Here is a 21664-nt window from a genome sequence, read left to right on the forward strand (position 1 = left end):
ACCCTGCAAATTAACCATTTTCTGCTGATGTTTAAAAGCTCATTTTCTCCCACGCAGATACACAGCTTCAAATGATTACATTCTGTGCATGAAGCCATATCATTGTAGTCTAGATACAGATATATATGTATGTAGCCCACATACATTTCCAGAAGTAATGAGGGGGATAAACCATATCTGTCTCTGTCCAAAATGGCACCCTTTTCTCTATATGGTGCACTATATTTGACCAGAGCCCTATGCAGGCCCTGGTAAAAAAAAAGTAGTGCACTATATAGGGAAAATGGACCCGTCTTAGGCGCGAGTCATAACATTGACGTCTAGATAGCCCACATTCATGATCAGAAGCATTTAGGGGAATCCATCCAGCATCTCTGTGTTTATGATGTTAAATTCTGCTTATTTCCATATGCTTTCATTTGTAGAATGTGGTGATGACATATGCCTCTCCCTGGAGCTCCCTCTCCTCTCATCTACTCCCCCTCTTCCTCCCTCCTCCTCCTCTTCTCTTTTGTCAATGACTCTCACTGGCAGCTAGATATTGTAGCTTGCCCTATTCAAATCAGCAGAGCCCACATACAGAAACATATCGACGGCATTTGCCTGGCTATAGCCTGCTGATGCTAGCCTGTCTGGTACATTCACCTGGCTATAGCCTGCTGATGCTAGCCTGTCTGCTACATTCACCTGGCTATATCCTGCTGATGCTAGCCTGTCTGCTCCATTCACCAGGCTATAGCCTGCTGATGCTAACCCGTCTGCTACATTCACCTGGCTATATCCTGCTGATGCTAGCCTGTCTGCTACATTCACCTGGCTATAGCCTGCTGATGCTAGCCTGTCTGCTACATTCACCAGGCTATATATAGCCTGCTGATGCTAGCCCGTCTGCTACATTCACCTGGCTATAGCCTGCTGATGCTAGCCCGTCTGCTACATTCACCTGGCTATAGCCTGCTGATGCTAACCCGTCTGCTACATTCACCTGGCTATAGCCTGCTGATGCTAGCCCGTCTGCTACATTCGCCTGGCTATAGCCTGCCGATGCTAGCCCGTCTGCTACATTCACCTGGCTATAGCCTGCCGATGCTAGCCTGTGTGCTACATTCACCTGGCTATAGCCTGCTGATGCTAGCCTGTCTGGTACATTCGCCTGGCTATAGCCTGCTGATGCTAGCCTGTCTGCTACATTCACCTGGCTATAGCCTGCTGATGCTAGCCTGTCTGGTACATTCGCCTGGCTATAGCCTGCTGATGCTAACCTGTCTGCTACATTCGCCTGGCTATAGCTTGCTGATGCTAGCCTGAACCAGACTATAGGGAAAGTGGTGCCCGGACCTCCTGGAGCTCAGTAAATCAGGGTGCATCCCAAATGACACCCTATTCTCTATGTAGTTCACTACTTCGACCAGAACCAATAGAGCTCTGGCCAAAAGTAGTTCCCTATGTAGTGTGGACGGACCACTAGAGGGTAGGCTGGGCTCATGGATAGTTGCCCAACAGAGCCTGGGAGACAAGGTAACCAGAGTCAATTAAGCACAGCTGACGGTACTAATGAGATACTCTCCTTCCCCTATAAAAGAGAGAATGGAACCAGCAGAGAGAGGGGAAAACTATCTCTGGAAGATGGCCACCGAGAGAGAGAAGCTGTGCTGAAAGAACCACTAAGACGGTGACAAAACCGTGATTTATGTTTGTTGTAGTTTAAAGATTATCCTATTGTGTTCTTGTTTCATCTGGAGAAGAAGATGTGTGTTTTTCCTTGGAAGATTTTTCATTGATTATGTTTGAATGGTTTTGTTGACAAAATACTCTCAATAGAGAACCGTGTTCAATCAGAAAAACCTTTTTCCTGACTCGTTTATTCCACCTTCCCGCTTTAGAGTGACGCCTAATTACTTGGTCCGCTCACATTGGTGGAGGATGCAGGCATTAGGTGGACGAGTGACACAAGGATAAGTGAGTAAATCAAGATTCTTCCAGTAGACCCGGAGGAACCATTCAAGAACGATGGATAACGCCCTACTACAACAATTGTTCACAGCACAGCAGACAACCATAGAACTCCTGCAACAACAGCTGAGCCGACTAGAAGAACCTAGAGTTAAGCCAAGAGCGGCTGCTCACGCCATCTTACCTCGTCTCTCCAAGGAGGATGATATTGAGGCCTTCCTCATGACCTTCGAAAGGACGGCCACCTTGGAAGAGTCACCGCCCACAGAATGGGCGAGCGCATTAGCCCCTCTTTTGACCGGGGTGGCTCAGGAAGCCTATTTTGACCTGGATTCCCGCGAAGCTGCGGACTATGGGCGACTAAAAACCGAGATCCTGTCCCGGTACCAGCTGACTGCCAGAGATAGGGCTGTAAAGTTCCATCAATGGACCTATACAGCTGATCAACCCGTCCGTGCCCAGATCTTCGCCTTAATACGACTGACGAAACAGTGGCTAGAACCTGGAAAGGGAGTAGGACATGTGATAGAGACTCTCGTAGTGGACAAGATATTGAGAGAATTACCCAGTGACTTAAAAAGGGTTGTGGGGCAAGCCAACCCGTTGTCAGCCGACGACATAGCCCAGGCGGTGGAAACATATCGGTCTACAGGGGAGTTGTTAAAAAGTGACAAGGAGGAACGGAAGGAGTCTTGCAATCCCGTACCACGACTCACCCCGGCGCGCTCGCCCGAAACGTCCAAGCCCCTCCCGGAGGTGGGAGAAGTCAGCCACCACACAGCAGGGTCGGTGTTATAAATGTCAGTCTCCCAACCATTATGCCCCACAATGTCCTAGCAAGGATGAGCCCATGGTCACGGAGTCATCACTGCCTACCCCCACACATCCCGTTTTGAGGGGGCAGGATCAACACTGTTGGTTAGCAGAGATAGCCCCAGCCTCAGAGATTCCGGTGCAAGTCGAAGGACAAGATGTGGTAGCTATTCTCGACTCGGGAAGTATGGTTACGTTAGTAGAGGAGCGGATGGTGACCTCCGCAACACTGCTACCAGACAAAGTAGCCGTATCCTGTATCCATGGAGACACCCACTATTACCCCACTGTGAATCTGCCTATTCTCACTCCAAAAGGAAGGTGTACAGTCAGGGCCGGGAAAGTGTCGCAGCTGAAGGTGCCATTATTGATCGGGAGAGACTGTCCCTTATATAATAAGGAGCTTCGGCAGATGACGTTATGCACGGGAAGAAGGGGGACAGGAAAGAAGAGAAAATCCAAGCCCGAGGTAGTAGTCCTACAAGGAGACGTATCCCTCGTCCTCTGCAGCAGAGGAAGAAATAGCGACCCAACGTTTACGACAGATATTCCAAGAAACCACCGATGAAGACACATGTGAAGGGCTATACACAACGCAGGAAGGAAGGAGCAACCAGGCGCTAAGGGATATATTTGAAGCTCCATCCGAGGAGGGAACCTGGAAGGGATTCTCCTCGGTCACCCCTGATGGGGATGTGGAACAACCTCCACATCCCTCTACCGAGGTCGACCTGCCCCAGGAATTAAAGGGACAGTTCGGCACCTCGCAGCATAGAGACCCAGGCCTAAGGGAGGCCATGAGGAAGGTGAAGGTGATCGACGGGAGGAACGTCGACGGTTCAGGTGAGCCCCTCTTCCTTACTATGCAATCAGGCGGGGTCTCTTATACTGGGTCGCACGACGAAGGGGGAAAACCAGAATTACTAATGGTGCCTAGGCCATACAGAGATACAGTTCTACAGTTAGCCTATTCCCACGTCCTAGGAGGACACCTGGCACAAGACAAGACTATTGACAGAATCATGCAGAGATTCTATTGGCCCCGGGTCACCCGGGATGTGGCCAGGTATTGTAGGACGTGTGATCAATGTCAACGTACAGCCCCACGGCCACACCTACGTAACCCTTTGATTCCTCTCCCCATCATAGAGACTCCCTTTGAACGCATAGCTATGGACCTCGTAGGACCCCTCCCAAAATCCGCCAGAGGACACGAGTACATCCTAGTGGTTATAGATTACGCTACCAAGTTCCCGGAGGCCATACCCCTGCGTAACATGTCGTCAAAGGGAATTGCCAAGGAGTTATTCCTGATGTTCTCTCGTGTGGGCCTCCCCAAGACTATCTTGACTGATCAAGGAACCCCGTTCATGTCCCGGTTGATGAAGGACTTGTGTCGGTTATATCAGGTTCAACAGATACGTACAAGCATATTCCACCCTCAAACAGACGGGTTGTGTGAACGCTTGAACAAAACGATAAAAAGCATGTTGAGAAGGGTGGTGTCCCGAGACGGGAAAAACTGGGACATGCTTCTCCCACACTTATTGTTTGCCCTGCGAGAAGTACCCCAGGCATCCACTGGATTCTCTCCGTTTGAATTGCTCTATGGCAGACCCTGTCGAGGAATCCTCGACTTAGCCAAGGAGACCTGGGAGACCCAACCATGCCCCTTTCGATCCACAATAGAACACGTTACCCTGATGAGAGACCGCCTGTCAGCAGTGTGGCCCATAGTCAAGGAGCATATGGAGAAGGCCCAAAGGACCCAAGGCCGGGCCTATGATAAGTCTGCGACCCCCGTGAGTTCACCGTGGGAGAGAAAGTGATGGTGCTTGTGCCCACGGCCGAACATCGCTTGCTGGCGCAGTGGAGGGGGCCCTACGAGGTAATGAAAAGGGTCTCACCGGTCAATTACCTCATCAAGCAACCTGACAGGAGGAAGAAGGTCCAAATCTATCACATAAACCTGCTGAAGACATACCATGGAAGAGAGGAGGAGGTGGCTTTGATGGCCCTGGAGGGCAAAGGAAAAGAGGAGGCTCTACCACAGGTGCGCCGTGGCCAAACTCTCCTACCGGAGCAGTCAAGACAGCTAGACAAGCTGATTATGAACTTCGGTCGAATATTCTCTCCATTCCCAGGACAAACAGATGTCCTGTTCCACCATATCCACACTGAACCCGGCAAGAAGGTGCATATCCGCCCTTACAGGATTCCTGAGGCTCGCAGAGTCATCGCTAAGAAAGAGGTGAGGGAGATGTTGAGGATGGGCGTGATCGAGCCCTCGACGAGTGAGTGGTCCAGTCCCATAGTCCTGGTCCCCAAATCCGATGGTAGTATGAGACTCTGCAACGACTTTAGGGGCGTGAATGCCATCTCTACATTCGATGCGTATCCCATGCCCCGCGTGGATGAACTCTTGGAGCGCTTAGGAAAGGCCAAGTTCATCACTACCCTGGATTTGACGAAGGGATATTGGCAAGTGCTGGTGGCTCCGGAGGATCGCCCAAAGACTGCCTTCGCCACTCCAGAGGGGCTTTTCCAGTATGTGAGGATGCCCTTCGGACTGCACGGTGCCGCTGCAACCTTCCAACGCCTCATGGATGCCATTCTACGGCCCCATCAAGAGTATGCAGCGGCGTACATAGACGATGTGGTCATCCACAGCGAGGACTGGGATAGTCACCTCCTGCGATTACGGGCGGTGCTCGTGAGTTTGGAAGCCACAGGGTTGACAGCCAATCCAAATAAATGCTGCCTGGGTTTGTCCGAAGCGGAATACCTGGGGTACACCGTGGGGAATGGGAAAATACGCCCACAGGCAGAGAAGACCAGGGCAATTCGTGACTGGCCTCGACCCCGGACCAAGCGAGACGTTCGGGCCTTCTTAGGGATAACAGGATATTATCGCCGTTTTATCCCGGGATATGCAACCATTGCCAACCCCCTCACAAACCTCATCAGGAAAAACCTGTCAAACCAGGTAGAGTGGAAAGACGAGACGGAAGAGGCCTTTCAATTGTTAAAAGATGGCCTGTGTTCTGATCCCGTTCTACAGGCTCCGGACTTCTCACAAGAGTTCATTGTGCAGGTCGACGCCTCGGATACAGGGCTCGGGGCCGTACTAGCTCAGGGTAAAGGTGAAGCAGAGAAGCCGATTCTCTTCATTAGTAGGAAACTCAGCGATCGGGAACAGAGGTATGCGACCGTAGAGAAAGAGGCCTTAGCCATCAAGTGGGCCCTCGATTATCTCCGGTACTACCTACTGGGTCGGAGGTTTGCATTAGTTACTGACCATGCGCCCCTCACGTGGATGGCTGGTAAGAGAAACAATAACAACAGAATAGCCAGATGGTTTTTGTCTTTACAACCATTCTCTTTCCATGTCATCCACAGGGCCGGATCGAGGAACGGGAATGCAGACGAGCTGTCCCGACGCGACCAAGACGGTGCGTCTGACGCCCGACCCTCCGGTTCGGTCCTGGGGGGGAAGGTATCTGGACGGACCACTAGAGGGCAGGCTGGGCTCATGGATAGTTGCCCAACAGAGCCTGGGAGACAAGGTAACCAGAGTCAATTAAGCACAGCTGACGGTACTAATGAGATACTCTCCTTCCCCTATAAAAGAGAGAATGGAACCAGAAGAGAGAGGGGGAAACTATCTCTGGAAGATGGCCACCGACAGAGAGAAGCTGTGCTGAAAGAACCACTAAGACGGTGACAAAACCGTGATTTATGTTTGTTGTAGTTTAAAGATTATCCTATTGTGTTCTTGTTTCATCTGGAGAAGAAGATGTGTGTTTTTCCTTGGAAGATTTTTCATTGATTATGTTTGAATGGTTTTGTTGACAAAATACTCTCAATAGAGAACCGTGTTCAATCAGAAAAACCTTTTTCCTGACTCGTTTATTCCACCTTCCCGCTTTAGAGTGACGCCTAATTACTTGGTACGCTCACAGTAGGGACGTTCTCCCTATGCAGGACGATCTCTGAGCTCTCCTCACAGGTCACCTGATCTCTACTCACTACAGCCCATTAAAGCCCATTACAGTAAACGCCATGTTATCAACCCTCCATTACACATTACACTCTCATTCAGAAGGGATCATGGGACTGTAAATAACATGTACAGTTTATAAAGCAATGAGGTCTACTCTACTGTGTGTGTGTGTGTGTCTGTGTTTGTGTGTGTCTGTGTGTGTTTGTGTGTGTCTGTGTGTGTGTGTGTGTGTGTTTGTGTGTGTGTGTGTGTCTGTGCGTGTATGTGTGTGTGTGTGATGAAGAGTATAAATCCCTCTCACCAGTCTGCGTATCTCCCTCTCACACTCCCTCTTGATGCGGGTGATCTCCTCCTGGTGTACATGATAGACGGACCGTATCTCAGCAGCCTTGGTCTTGTCTGCCTGGACGGCCAAGTTCAGAGCTTCCTCCATCTGTCTCTTCATGCCCTTCAGCTCATAGATCTCCTGCTGTAGTCTGCTCCTGTCCCCCTCAAAACCACGCCTGGCCTCCTCACGCGCCTCCGCAAACATAGCCGTCTTCACCTGACAGGGAGGGTAGGTTACCCGGAGGTTAGAGTGGTGGACCAGTAACCAGAATGTCCGCCGTAGGTTCCCTGATGGACTGGACTGGCTACTGTCTGGCTGCTTGTATCAGAACATTACTAAAATCCACTACCACCTAAACATCTCCCAGGATGCTGCACTGCAGCTGAACCGGTGCTGTATCTAGCCTGTCCTGTGTGTGTATGTATCAGTGGTGTCCAGGGCCACCATTCTCTCCTGTTTGTGTGTATCAGTGGTGTCCAGGGGGCTCACATTCTCTCCTGTGTGTGTATCGATCAGTGGTGTCCAGGGGGCTTCCATTCTCTCCTGTGTGTGTGTATGTATCAGTGGTGTCCAGGGGGCTCCCATTCTCTCCTGTGTGTGAATGTATCAGTGGTGTCCAAGGGGCTCACATTCTCTCCTGTGTGTGTGTGTATCAGTGGTGTCCAGGGGGCTCCCATTCTCTCCTGTGTGTGAATGTATCAGTGGTGTCCAGGGCGCTCCCATTCTCTCCTGTGTGTGTGTGTGTATCAGTGGTGTCCAGGGTGACCATTCTCTCCTGTGAGTGTGTGTATCAATGGTGTCCAGGGGGCTCACATTCTCTCCTGTGTGTGTGTGTGTATCAGTGGTGTCCAGGGGGCTCCCATTCTCTCCTGTGTGTGTGTGTGTATCAGTGGTGTCCAGGGGGCTCACATTCTCTCCTGTGAGTGTGTGTATCAGTGGTGTCCAGGGGGCTCACATTCTCTCCTGTGTGTGTGTGTGTATCAGTGGTGTCCAGGGGGCTCCCATTCTCTCCTGTGTGTGTATGTATCAGTGGTGTCCAGGGGGCTCCCATTCTCTCCTGTGTGTGTGTGTATCAGTGGTGTCCAGGGGGCTCCCATTCTCTCCTGTGTGTGTGTATCAGTGGTGTCCAGGGGGCTCACATTCTCTCCTGTGTGTGTGTGTATCAGTGGTGTCCAGGGGGTTGGGAATAATATAAGACAGCAACAATATGAACTTCCGATTCTAATTTTGACAATGAAGTTGTATTGTATGGTACCTTGTCTGTGGATCCATCTCGCAGCGCATTAACCAGCGCCTGTAGTCTCTGGATCTCTCCGTCTTTGATCTTGATAACCCTCATCAGCTCCAGCTCGTGGGTCCGTAGCAGCGTCTCCCTGAGCCCCTGGAGCTCCTTAGTCTTTTCCTCGTGGAGCTTGGCCTTCAGCTCAGTCACCACCACTGTAGACTTGTGTTGCTCATGTCTCACCTCATGGCTCTTCTCTCTCTCCAGCTTACTAACCTAGAGAAAGAGAGAGAAAGAAAGAGAGAGACAGGGAGAGAGAGAGAGGGGGAGAGAGAGGGGGATGGACGGACGGAGAGAGAGTGAGAGAGAGAGAGTGAGAGAGAGGGTGACGGACAGAGAGAAAGCGAGAGAGAGAGAGAGAGAGTGAGAGAGAGAGAGAGAGAAACAGGGAGAGAGAGAGAGAGAGAGAGAGAGAGAGAGAGGAACAGGGAGAGAGAGATAGAGAGAGACAGACAGACAGACAGACAGACAGACAGACAGACAGACAGACAGACAGAGGGAGAGAGAGGGGGGGGGGGTAAGAGGGAGAGTGTGAAGTCTCATTCACTAGAGAAAACCTTGTCATGTCATGTCATTCCATACACTCATAGCCCAAGTTGAACAGACCTCTCTGTATGTCTAGTTTATAGACCAACAGAGAGAGATGGACGGACGGAGAAACACCAGACAGAGCAACATCAGACATCACAGACACTCACAGCCCAGCAGCAGAACCACTCAGAACACATTCGGTCAGATGGACTCGAGACAGTGTTCTGAAATGCTGAAATGCCCCGAGGATTCATACTGTGCTGTCACTTTAGATGAGGGAGATCCATTGTTAGAGTAGGTTGTAGAGATTGGAGGTCGGGTCGGGTCTACTGATTTTGTACACTGCTGCTACTTGCTGTTTATTGTCTATGCATAGTCACTTCACCCCTACCTACATGTAGAAATGAGCTCAACTAACCTGTACCCCTGCAACACTGACTCAGTACAAATACCCCGTATAGAGCCTCGTTATTCTTATTTTATTGTTACTTTTTATTTTAGTCTACTTGGTAATTATTTTCTTAACTCTTTCTTGAACTGCACTGTTGGTTAAGGGCTTGTAAATACGCATTTCACGGTAAAGTCTACACGTGTTGTATTCAGCACATGTGACAGATAAAGTTTGATTTGACTTGATATCTAGCCTACATGCAGAGGAGTTCCCACTGGCTCTAAGTCATACTACATAGTACGTATCCCCCTGACCCCTCCTGACTTGAAATCTAGCCTACATGCAGAGGAGTTCCCACTGGCTCTAAGTCATACTACATAGTACGTATCCCCCTGACCCCTCCTGACTTGATATCTAGCCTACATGCAGAGGAGTTCCCACTGGCTCTAAGTCATACTACATAGTACGTATCCCCCTGACCCCTCCTGACTTGAAATCTAGCCTACATGCAGAGGAGTTCCCACTGGCTCTAAGTCATACTACATAGTACGTATCCCCCTGACCCCTCCTGACTTGATATCTAGCCTACATGCAGAGGAGTTCCCACTGGCTCTAAGTCATACTACATAGTACGTATCCCCCTGACCCCTCCTGACTTGATATCTAGCCTACATGCAGAGGAGTTCCCACTGGCTCTAAGTCATACTACATAGGACGTGTCCCCCTAGTAACCCACAGGTTTATTTGGGGTCATATTGAGTCTCTCCACTTTAACACTGACTGACAGGTGCTGCTCCAGGCACACCAAACACAAATAGCCCTCCACCAGAACGGACCACTACAGAGGAGCCAATGTACTGTATGCATGGCTAGACAAACAACAGATTACAGAGTACTAATGGGAGGTGGGATGGAGGGAGGGACTAATGTACTGTATGCATGGCTAGACAAACAACAGATTACAGAGTACTAATGGGATGGAGGGAGGGACTAATGTACTGTATGCATGGCTAGACAAACAACAGATTACAGAGTACTAATGTAAGATGGGATGGAGGGAGGGACTAATGTACTGTATGCATGGCTAGACAAACAACAGATTACAGAGTACTAATGGAAGATGGGATGGAGGGAGGAGCCAATGTACTGTATGTATGGCTAGACAAACAACAGATTACAGAGTACTAATGGGAGGTGGGAGGGACTAATGTACTGTATGCATGGCTAGACAAACAACAGATTACAGAGTACTAATGGGAGGAGGGAGGGACTAATGTACTGTATGCATGGCTAGACAAACAACAGATTACAGAGTACTAATGGAAGATGGGATGGAGGGAGGGACTAATGTACTGTATGCATGGCTAGACAAACAACAGATTACAGAGTACTAATGTAAGATGGGATGGAGGGAGGGACTAATGTACTGTATGCATGGCTAGACAAACAACAGATTACAGAGTACTAATGGGAGGAGGGAGGGACTAATGTACTGTATGCATGGCTAGACAAACAACAGATTACAGAGTACTAATGGGAGGAGGGAGGGACTAATGTACTGTATGCATGGCTAGACAAACAACAGATTACAGAGTACTAATGGGAGGAGGGAGGGACTAATGTACTGTATGCATGGCTAGACAAACAACAGATTACAGAGTACTAATGGAAGATGGGATGGAGGGTGGGACTAATGGGAGGTGGGAGGGAGGGTGTGACTAATGGGAGGAGGGAGGGAGGGAGGGTGTGACTAATGGGAGGAGGGAGGGAGGGAGGGTGTGACTAATGGGAGGAGGGAGGGAGGGTGTGTCTAATGGGAGGAGGGAGGGAGTGAGGGTGTGACTAATGGGAGGAGGGAGGGAGGGAGGGTGTGACTAATGGGAGGAGGGAGGGAGGGTGTGACTAATGGGAGGAGGGAGGGAGGGAGGGTGTGACTAATGGGAGGAGGGAGGGAGTGAGGGTGTGACTAATGGGAGGAGGGAGGGGAGGGAGGGTGTGACTAATGGGAGGAGGGAGGGAGGGAGGGAGGGTGTGACTAATGGGAGGAGGGAGGGAGGGAGGGTGTGACTAATGGGAGGAGGGGGAGGGAGGGAGGGTGTGACTAATGGGAGGAGGGAGGGAGGGAGGGTGTGACTAATGGGAGGAGGGAGGGAGGGTGTGACTAATGGGAGGAGGGAGGGAGTGAGGGTGTGACTAATGGGAGGAGGGAGGGGAGGGTGTGACTAATGGGAGGAGGGAGGGAGTGAGGGTGTGACTAATGGGAGGAGGGAGGGAGTGAGGGTGTGACTAATGGGAGGAGGGAGGGAGTGAGGGTGTGACTAATGGGAGGAGGGAGGGAGTGAGGGTGTGACTAATGGGAGGAGGGAGGGGGAGGGAGGGAGGGTGTGACTAATGGGAGGAGGGAGGGAGGGAGGGTGTGACTAATGGGAGGAGGGAGGGAGGGTGTGACTAATGGGAGGAGGGAGGGAGGGAGGGTGTGACTAATGGGAGGAGGGAGGGGGAGGGTGTGACTAATGGGAGGAGGGAGGGAGGGAGGGTGTGACTAATGGGAGGAGGGAGGGAGGGGTGTGACTAATGGGAGGAGGGAGGGAGGGAGGGTGTGACTAATGGGAGGAGGGAGGGAGGGAGGGTGTGACTAATGGGAGGAGGGAGGGAGGGAGGGGTGGCTAATGAGAGGAGGGGGAGGGAGGGAGGGTGTGACTAATGGGAGGAGGGAGGGATGGAGGGTGTGACTAATGGGAGGAGGGAGGGAGGGTGTGATTAATGGGAGGAGGGAGGGAGTGAGGGTGTGACTAATGGGAGGAGGGAGGGAGGGAGGGTGTGACTAATGGGAGGAGGGAGGGAGTGAGGGTGTGACTAATGGGAGGAGGGAGGGAGTGAGGGTGTGACTAATGGGAGGAGGGAGGGAGTGAGGGTGTGACTAATGGGAGGAGGGAGGGAGTGAGGGTGTGACTAATGGGAGGAGGGAGGGAGTGAGGGTGTGACTAATGGGAGGAGGGAGGGAGGGAGGGTGTGACTAATGGGAGGAGGGAGGGAGGGAGGGTGTGACTAATGGGAGGAGGGAGGGAGTGAGGGTGTGACTAATGGGAGGAGGGAGGGAGGGTGTGACTAATGGGAGGAGGGAGGGAGGAGGGTGTGACTAATGGGAGGAGGGAGGGAGGGAGGGTGTGACTAATGGGAGGAGGGAGGGAGTGAGGGTGTGACTAATTGGAGGAGGGAGGGAGGGTGTGACTAATGGGAGGAGGGAGGGAGGGTGTGACTAATGGGAGGAGGGAGGGAGTGAGGGTGTGACTAATGGGAGGAGGGAGGGTGTGACTAATGGGAGGAGGGAGGGAGGGAGGGAGGGTGTGACTAATGGGAGGAGGGAGTGACTAATGGGAGAGAGTGACTAATGGGAGGGAGGGTGTGACTAATGGGAGAGAGTGACTAATGGGAGGGAGAGAGGGGGAGAGGGTGAGGGAGGGTTTGACTAATGGGAGAGAGTGACTAATGGGAGGGAGGATGTGACTAATGGGAGGGAGGGGTGACTAATGGGAGGGAGGATGTGACTAATGGGAAGGAGGGAGTGACTAATGGGAGGCAGTGACTAATGGGAGGGAGAGAGGGGGGTGAGGGCGAGGGAGGGTGGGAGGGAGGGTGGGTGGGAGGGGTGTGACGGAGGGGTGTGACTTCTCTTCTCCAGGGCAGACCTAAAGATAGTCTCAATTAAACCATTGGCACACATTCATTCACACATTCATTATTTTAACCTTTATTTAACTAGGCAAGTCAGTTAAGAACAAATTCTTATTTACAATGACGGCCTAGGAACAGTGTACACCCGAACTGCCTTGTTCAGGGGCAGAACGACAGATTTTTACCTTGTCAGCTCGGGGATTCGATCTTGCAACCTTTACGGTTACTAGTCCAACGTTTTAATCACTAGGCTACCTGCCGCCCGATTCTACATGGTTGGATTGGTCTACAGATGTAATAGCTGTATCCTCTGTTAGTCTGCAGATGTTATAACTATCCTCTGCTAGTCTACAGATGTTATAACTGTATCCTCTGTTAGTCTACAGATGTTATAACTATCCTCTGCTAGTCTACAGATGTTATAACTGTATCCTCTGTTAGTCTACAGATGTTATAACTATCCTCTGTTAGTCTACAGATGTTATAACTATGCTCTGTTAGTCTACAGATGTTATAACTATGCTCTGTTAGTCTACAGATGTTATAACTGTATCCTCTGTTAGTCTACAGATGTTATAAATATCCTCTGTTGGTCTACAGATGTTATAACTGTATCCTCTGTTAGTCTGCAGATGTTATAAATATCCTCTGTTGGTCTACAGATGTTATAACTATCCTCTGTTAGTCTGCAGATGTTATAACTGTATCCTCTGTTAGTCTACAGATGTTATAACTGTATCCTCTGTTAGTCTACAGATGTTATAACTATCCTCTGCTAGTCTACAGATGTTATAACTATGCTCTGTTAGTCTCCAGATGTTATAACTATGCTCTGTTAGTCTACAGATGTTATAACTATCCTCTGTTAGTCTACAGATAACTAAGCTCTCATCCAGCAAGGCCATGTAAACCAGTATAAATCCCGTCCCTGTCTGTAGAGTCTACAGGCCATGTAAACCAGTATAACTCCTGTCTGTAGAGTCTACAGGCCATGTAAACCAGTATAACTCCTGTCTTTAGAGTCTACAGGCCATGTCAACCAGCATAACTCCTGTCTGTAGGGTCTACAGGCCATGTAAACCAGTATAACTCCTGTCTGTAGATTCTACAGGCCATGTAAACCAGCATAACTCCTGTCTGTAGATTCTACAGGCCATGTAAACCAGCATAACTCCTGTCTGTAGAGTCTACAGGCCATGTAAACCAGCATAACTCCTGTCCCTGTCTGTAGAGTCTACAGGCCATGTAAACCAGCATAACTCCTGTCTGTAGAGTCTACAGGCCATGTAAACCAGCATAACTCCTGTCCCTGTCTGTAGAGTCTACAGGCCATGTAAACCAGCATAACTCCTGTCTGTAGAGTCTACAGGCCATGTAAACCAGCATAACTCCTGTCTGTAGAGTCTACAGGCCATGTAAACCAGTATAACTCATGTCCCTGTCTGTAGAGTCTACAGGCCATGTAAACCAGTATAACTCCTGTCTGTAGAGTCTACAGGCCATGTAAACCAGTATAACTCCTGTCTGTAGAGTCTACAGGCCATGTAAACCAGTATAACTCCTGTGTGTAGAGTCTACAGGCCATGTAAACCAGCATAACTCCTGTCCCTGTCTGTAGAGTCTACAGGCCATGTAAACCAGCATAACTCCTGTCCCTGTCTGTAGGGTCTACAGGCCATGTAAACCAGTATAACTCCTGTCTGTAGAGTCTACAGGCCATGTAAACCAGTATAACTCCTGTCCCTGTCTGTAGAGTCTACAGGCCATGTAAACCAGTATAACTCCTGTCTGTAGGGTCTACAGGCCATGTAAACCAGTATAACTCCTGTCTGTAGAGTCTACAGGCCATGTAAACCAGTATAACTCCTGTCCCTGTCTGTAGAGTCTACAGGCCATGTAAACCAGCATAACTCCTGTCTGTAGAGTCTACAGGCCATGTAAACCAGTATAACTCCTGTCTGTAGAGTCTACAGGCCATGTAAAACAGTATAACTCCTGTCTGTAGAGTCTACAGGCCATGTAAACCAGTATAACTCCTGTCTGTAGGGTCTACAGGCCATGTAAACATATGGTTTACATATGCTCTCTCTAATTCTCTCTTTCTTTCTCTCTCTCTCGGAGGACCTGAGCCCTAGGACCGTGCCCCAGGACTACCTGACATGATGACTCCTTGCTGTCCCCAGTCCACCTGACTGTGCTGCTGCTCCAGTTGCAACTGTTCTGCCTTATTATTATTCGACCATGCTGGTCATTTATGAACATTTGAACATCTTGGTCATGTTCTGTTATAATCTCTACCCGGCACAGCCAGAAGAGGACTGGCCACCCCACATAGCCTGGTTCCTCTCTAGGTTTCTTCCTAGGTTTTGGCCTTTCTAGGGAGTTTTTCCTAGCCACCGTGCTTTTACACCTGCATTGTTTGCTGTTTGGGGTTTTAGGCTGGGTTTCTGTACAGCACTTTGAGATATCAGCTGATGTACGAAGGGCTATATAAATAAATTTGATTTGATTTGATGTAAACCAGTATAACTCCTGTCCCTGTCTGTAGAGTCTACAGGCCATGTAAACCAGTATAACTCCTGTCTGTAGAGTCTACAGGCCATGTAAACCAGTATAACTCCTGTCTGTAGAGTCTACAGGCCATGTAAACCAGCATAACTCATGTCCCTGTCTGTAGAGTCTACAGGCCATGTAAACCAGTATAACTCCTGTCTGTAGAGTCTACAGGCCATGTAAACCAGTATAACTCCTGTCTGTAGAGTCTACAGGCCATGTAAACCAGTATGACTCCTGTCTGTAGAGTCTACAGGCCATGTAAACCAGCATAACTCATGTCCCTGTCTGTAGAGTCTACAGGCCATGTAAACCAGTATAACTCCTGTCTGTAGAGTCTACAGGCCATGTAAACCAGTATAACTCCTGTGTAAGTCGCTCTGGATAAGAGCGTCTGCTAAATGACTTAAATGTAAATGATGTAAATGTAGAGTCTACAGGCCATGTAAACCAGTATAACTCCTGTCCCTGTCTGTAGAGTCTACAGGCCATGTAAACCAGTATAACTCCTGTCCCTGTCTGTAGAGTCTACAGGCCATGTAAACCAGTATAACTCCTGTCTGTAGAGTCTACAGGCCATGTAAACCAGTATAACTCCTGTCTGTAGAGTCTACAGGCCATGTAAACCAGCATAACTCATGTCCCTGTCTGTAGAGTCTACAGGCCATGTAAACCAGTATAACTCCTGTCTGTAGAGTCTACAGGCCATGTAAACCAGTATAACTCCTGTCTGTAGAGTCTACAGGCCATGTAAACCAGTATGACTCCTGTCTGTAGAGTCTACAGGCCATGTAAACCAGCATAACTCATGTCCCTGTCTGTAGAGTCTACAGGCCATGTAAACCAGTATAACTCCTGTCTGTAGAGTCTACAGGCCATGTAAACCAGTATAACTCCTGTGTAAGTCGCTCTGGATAAGAGCGTCTGCTAAATGACTTAAATGTAAATGATGTAAATGTAGAGTCTACAGGCCATGTAAACCAGTATAACTCCTGTCCCTGTCTGTAGAGTCTACAGGCCATGTAAACCAGTATAACTCCTGTCCCTGTCTGTAGAGTCTACAGGCCATGTAAACCAGTATAACTCCTGTCTGTAGAGTCTACAGGCCATGTAAACCAGTATAACTCCTGTCTGTAGAGTCTACAGGCCATGTAAACCAGTATAACTCCTGTCTGTAGAGTCTACAGGCCATGTAAACCAGTATAACTCCTGTCTGTAGGGTCTACAGGCCATGTAAACCAGTATAACTCCTGTCTATAGAGTCTACAGGCCATGTAAACCAGTATAACTCCTGTCCCTGTCTGTAGAGTCTACAGGCCATGTAAACCAGTATAACTCCTGTCTGTAGAGTCTACAGGCCATGTAAACCAGCATAACTCCTGTCCCTGTCTGTAGAGTCTACAGGCCATGTAAACCAGCATAACTCCTGTCCCTGTCTGTAGGGTCTACAGGCCATGTAAACCAGTATAACTCCTGTCTGTAGGGTCTACAGGCCATGTAAACCAGTATAACTCCTGTCCCTGTCTGTAGAGTCTACAGGCCATGTAAACCAGTATAACTCCTGTCTGTAGAGTCTACAGGCCATGTAAACCAGCATAACTCCTGTCTGTAGAGTCTACAGGCCATGTAAACCAGCATAACTCCTGTCCCTGTCTGTAGGGTCTACAGGCCATGTAAACCAGCATAACTCCTGTCTGTAGAGTCTACAGGCCATGTAAACCAGTATAACTCCTGTCCCTGTCTGTAGAGTCTACAGGCCATGTAAACCAGTATAACTCCTGTCTGTAGAGTCTACAGGCCATGTAAACCAGCATAACTCCTGTCCCTGTCTGTAGGGTCTACAGGCCATGTAAACCAGCATAACTCCTGTCCCTGTCTGTAGAGTCTACAGGCCATGTAAACCAGTATAACTCCTGTCCCTGTCTGTAGGGTCTACAGGCCATGTAAACCAGTATAACTCCTGTCTGTAGAGTCTACAGGCCATGTAAACCAGTATAACTCCTGTCTGTAGAGTCTACAGGCCATGTAAACCAGTATAACTCCTGTCCCTGTCTGTAGAGTCTACAGGCCATGTAAACCAGTATAACTCCTGTCTGTAGAGTCTACAGGCCATGTAAACCAGCATAACTCCTGTCCCTGTCTGTAGAGTCTACAGGCCATGTAAACCAGCATAACTCCTGTCCCTGTCTGTAGGGTCTACAGGCCATGTAAACCAGTATAACTCCTGTCTGTAGGGTCTACAGGCCATGTAAACCAGTATAACTCCTGTCCCTGTCTGTAGAGTCTACAGGCCATGTAAACCAGTATAACTCCTGTCGGTAGAGTCTACAGGCCATGTAAACCAGCATAACTCCTGTCTGTAGAGTCTACAGGCCATGTAAACCAGCATAACTCCTGTCCCTGTCTGTAGGGTCTACAGGCCATGTAAACCAGCATAACTCCTGTCTGTAGAGTCTACAGGCCATGTAAACCAGTATAACTCCTGTCCCTGTCTGTAGAGTCTACAGGCCATGTAAACCAGTATAACTCCTGTCTGTAGAGTCTACAGGCCATGTAAACCAGCATAACTCCTGTCCCTGTCTGTAGGGTCTACAGGCCATGTAAACCAGCATAACTCCTGTCCCTGTCTGTAGAGTCTACAGGCCATGTAAACCAGTATAACTCCTGTCCCTGTCTGTAGAGTCTACAGGCCATGTAAACCAGCATAACTCCTGTCCCTGTCTGTAGAGTCTACAGGCCATGTAAACCAGTATAACTCCTGTCCCTGTCTGTAGGGTCTACAGGCCATGTAAACCAGTATAACTCCTGTCTGTAGAGTCTATAGGCCATGTAAACCAGCATAACTCCTGTCCCTGTCTGTAGAGTCTACAGGCCATGTAAACCAGTATAACTCCTGTCCCTGTCTGTAGGGTCTACAGGCCATGTAAACCAGTATAACTCCTGTCTGTAGAGTCTACAGGCCATGTAAACCAGTATAACTCCTGTATGTAGAGTCTACAGGCCATGTAAACCAGCATAACTCATGTCTGTAGAGTCTACAGGCCATGTAAACCAGTATAACTCCTGTCTGTAGAGTCTACAGGCCATGTAAACCAGCATAACTCCTGTCTGTAGAGTCTACAGGCCATGTAAACCAGCATAACTCCTGTCTGTAGAGTCTACAAGCCATGTAAACCAGTATAACTCCTGTCCCTGTCTGTAGAGTCTACAGGCCATGTAAACCAGTATAACTCCTGTCTGTAGAGTCTACAGGCCATGTAAACCAGCATAACTCCTGTCTGTAGAGTCTACAAGCCATGTAAACGAGTATAACTCCTGTCTGTAGAGTCTACAGGCCTATATATTAGTTTGTAACAGTTCCAGCCATATGGCCTCCAAGCTTTGCCCCTCAAGTCTCCCTGAGAGCCTTGGCAGCTTCAAAGTAATGATGAATGATATCTGTCTGTCTGTCTGTCTGTCTGTCTGTCTGTCTGTCTGTCTGTCTGTCTGTCTGTCTGTCTGTCTGTCTGTCTGTCTGTCTGTCTGTCTGTCTGTCTGTCTTTCTTTTCATTCTGTCTGTCTGTCTTTCTGTCTGTCTGTCTGTCTGTCTGTCAAGCCGTCCTAAAATGGACTTTTCACTCAGCAGGCCATACCGCTGAGTGAAAACTGAAAACCCCCAACCTCACTGTAGCTCTAACAGAGAAGCATCCATTTGACATGAGATGACATACAGGCTGTCATCAGGCCTCAGTGAGTTATGACCGTCTGGCCATGCAGCAGTGTTGCAGTGCAGGATGGGGGATAGTTCAGTACGTGTGGCCAGTCTGGCCGGAGGGCCATGGTGTCACCCCATGTGTGTCCTATAGGTACGTGTGGTCTAGCCAGAGGGCCATGGTGTCACCCCATGTGTGTCCTATAGGTACGTGTGGTCTAGCCAGAGGGCCATGGTGTCACCCCGTGTGTGTCCTATAGGTACGTGTGGTCTAGCCAGAGGGCCATGGTGTCACCCCATGTGTGTCCTATAGGTACGTGTGGCCAGTCTAGCTGGAGGGCCATGGTGTCACCCCATGTGTGTCCTATAGGTACGTGTGGCCAGTCTAGCCGGAGGGCCATGGTGTCACCCCATGTGTGTCCTATAGGTACGTGTGCAAGTCTGGCCGGAGGGCCATGGTGTCACCCCATGTGTGTCCTATAGGTACGTGTGGCCAGTCTGGCCGGAGGGCCATGGTGTCACCCCATGTGTGTCCTATAGGTACGTGTGGCCAGTCTAGCAGGAGGGCCATGGTGTCACCCCATGTGTGTCCTATAGGTACGTGTGGCCAGTCTAGCCGGAGGGCCATGGTGTCACCCCATGTGTGTCCTATAGGTACGTGTGGCCAGTCTGGCCGGAGGGCCATGGTGTCACCCCATGTGTGTCCTATAGGTACGTGTGGCAGTCTGGCCGGAGGGCCATGGTGTCACCCCATGTGTGTCCTATAGGTACGTGTGGCAGTCTGGCCGGAGGGCCATGGTGTCACCCCATGTGTGTCCTATAGGTACGTGTGCAAGTCTGGCCGGAGGGCCATGGTGTCACCCCATGTGTGTCCTATAGGTACGTGTGGCCAGTCTGGCCGGAGGGCCATGGTGTCACCCCATGTGTGTCCTATAGGTACGTGTGGCCAGTCTAGCAGGAGGGCCATGGTGTCACCCCATGTGTGTCCTATAGGTACGTGTGGCCAGTCTGGCCGGAGGGCCATGGTGTCACCCCATGTGTGTCCTATAGTTACGTGTGGCAGTCTGGCCGGAGGGCCATGGTGTCACCCCATGTGTGTCCTATAGGTACGTGTAGCAGTCTGGCCGGAGGGCCATGGTGTCACCCCATGTGTGTCCTATAGGTACGTGTGGCCAGTCTGGCCGGAGGGCCATGGTGTCACCCCATGTGTGTCCTATAGGTACGTGTGGCCAGTCTAGCCGGAGGGCCATGGTGTCACCCCATGTGTGTCCTATAGGTACGTGTGGTCTAGCCAGAGGGCCAGGGTGTCACCCCATGTGTGTCCTATAGGTACGTGTGCAAGTCTGGCCGGAGGGCCATGGTGTCACCCCATGTGTGTCCTATAGGTACGTGTGGCCAGTCTGGCCGGAGGGCCATGGTGTCACCCCATGTGTGTCCTATAGGTACGTGTGGCAGTCTGGCCGGAGGGCCATGGTGTCACCCCATGTGTGTCCTATAGGTACGTGTGGCCAGTCTAGCCGGAGGGCCATGGTGTCACCCCATGTGAGTCCTATAGGTACGTGTGGCCAGTCTAGCCGGAGGGCCATGGTGTCACCCCATGTGTGTCCTATAGGTACGTGTGGCCAGTCTGGCCGGAGGGCCATGGTGTCAACCCATGTGTGTCCTATAGGTACGTGTGGCAGTCTAGCCGGAGGGCCATGGTGTCACCCCATGTGTGTCCTATAGGTACGTGTGGCCAGTCTAGCCAGAGGGCCATGGTGTCACCCCATGTGTGTCCTATAGGTACGTGTGGTCTAGCCAGAGGGCCATGGTGTCACCCCATGTGTGTCCTATAGCTACGTGTGGCCAGTCTAGCCGGAGGGCCATGGTGTCACCCCATGTGTGTCCTATAGGTACGTGTGGTCTAGCCAGAGGGCCATGGTGTCACCCCATGTGTGTCCTATAGGTACGTGTGGTCTAGCCAGAGGGCCATGGTGTCACCCCATGTGTGTCCTATAGGTACGTGTGGCCAGTCTGGCCGGAGGGCCATGGTGTCACCCCATGTGTGTCCTATAGGTACGTGTGGCCAGTCTGGCCGGAGGGCCATGGTGTCACCCCATGTGTGTCCTATAGGTGAGCCAGTCATCCGTTAAATTAATTACGCCCAACAGAGAAGACCACACATACTGTAAAGCATAAACACTTTACAGTATATACAGTAATTACGGAAGATTTTACCGAATGAAACACATTTATGCAGTAAATGATATTGTCACTACTAGGTCAAAATAATAGGTAGAAATACTGTAATAGTAATAATAATACTACCATTATATTATACACCGATATACTGTAATAATACTACTACTAATGTATTATATACTGGTATACTGTAATATTAATACTACTAATGTATTATATACTGGTATACTGTAATAATACTATTACTAATATATTATATACTG

At 49.8% G+C, this 21664-nt stretch overlaps 1 protein-coding gene across 1 annotated transcript in view; it reads right to left on the bottom strand.

The window, feature by feature from the left end:
- Positions 1-19348, bottom strand: part of LOC135568929 (janus kinase and microtubule-interacting protein 3-like) — a gene marked incomplete at its 3' end in the record, with an annotated part of 107276 nt that extends 87928 nt beyond the window's left edge. The window contains 3 exon segments of the mRNA XM_065015712.1: positions 7071-7313; positions 8353-8595; positions 19322-19348. Of these exon segments, the coding sequence (XP_064871784.1) occupies positions 7071-7313; positions 8353-8595; positions 19322-19348 (513 nt within the window).
- Between the last annotated feature and the right edge of the window lie 2316 nt (positions 19349-21664).

The sequence above is a fragment of the Oncorhynchus nerka genome, unplaced genomic scaffold (assembly GCF_034236695.1).
Source record: "Oncorhynchus nerka isolate Pitt River unplaced genomic scaffold, Oner_Uvic_2.0 unplaced_scaffold_1322, whole genome shotgun sequence".
NCBI classification, from domain to species: Eukaryota; Metazoa; Chordata; class Actinopteri; order Salmoniformes; family Salmonidae; genus Oncorhynchus; species Oncorhynchus nerka.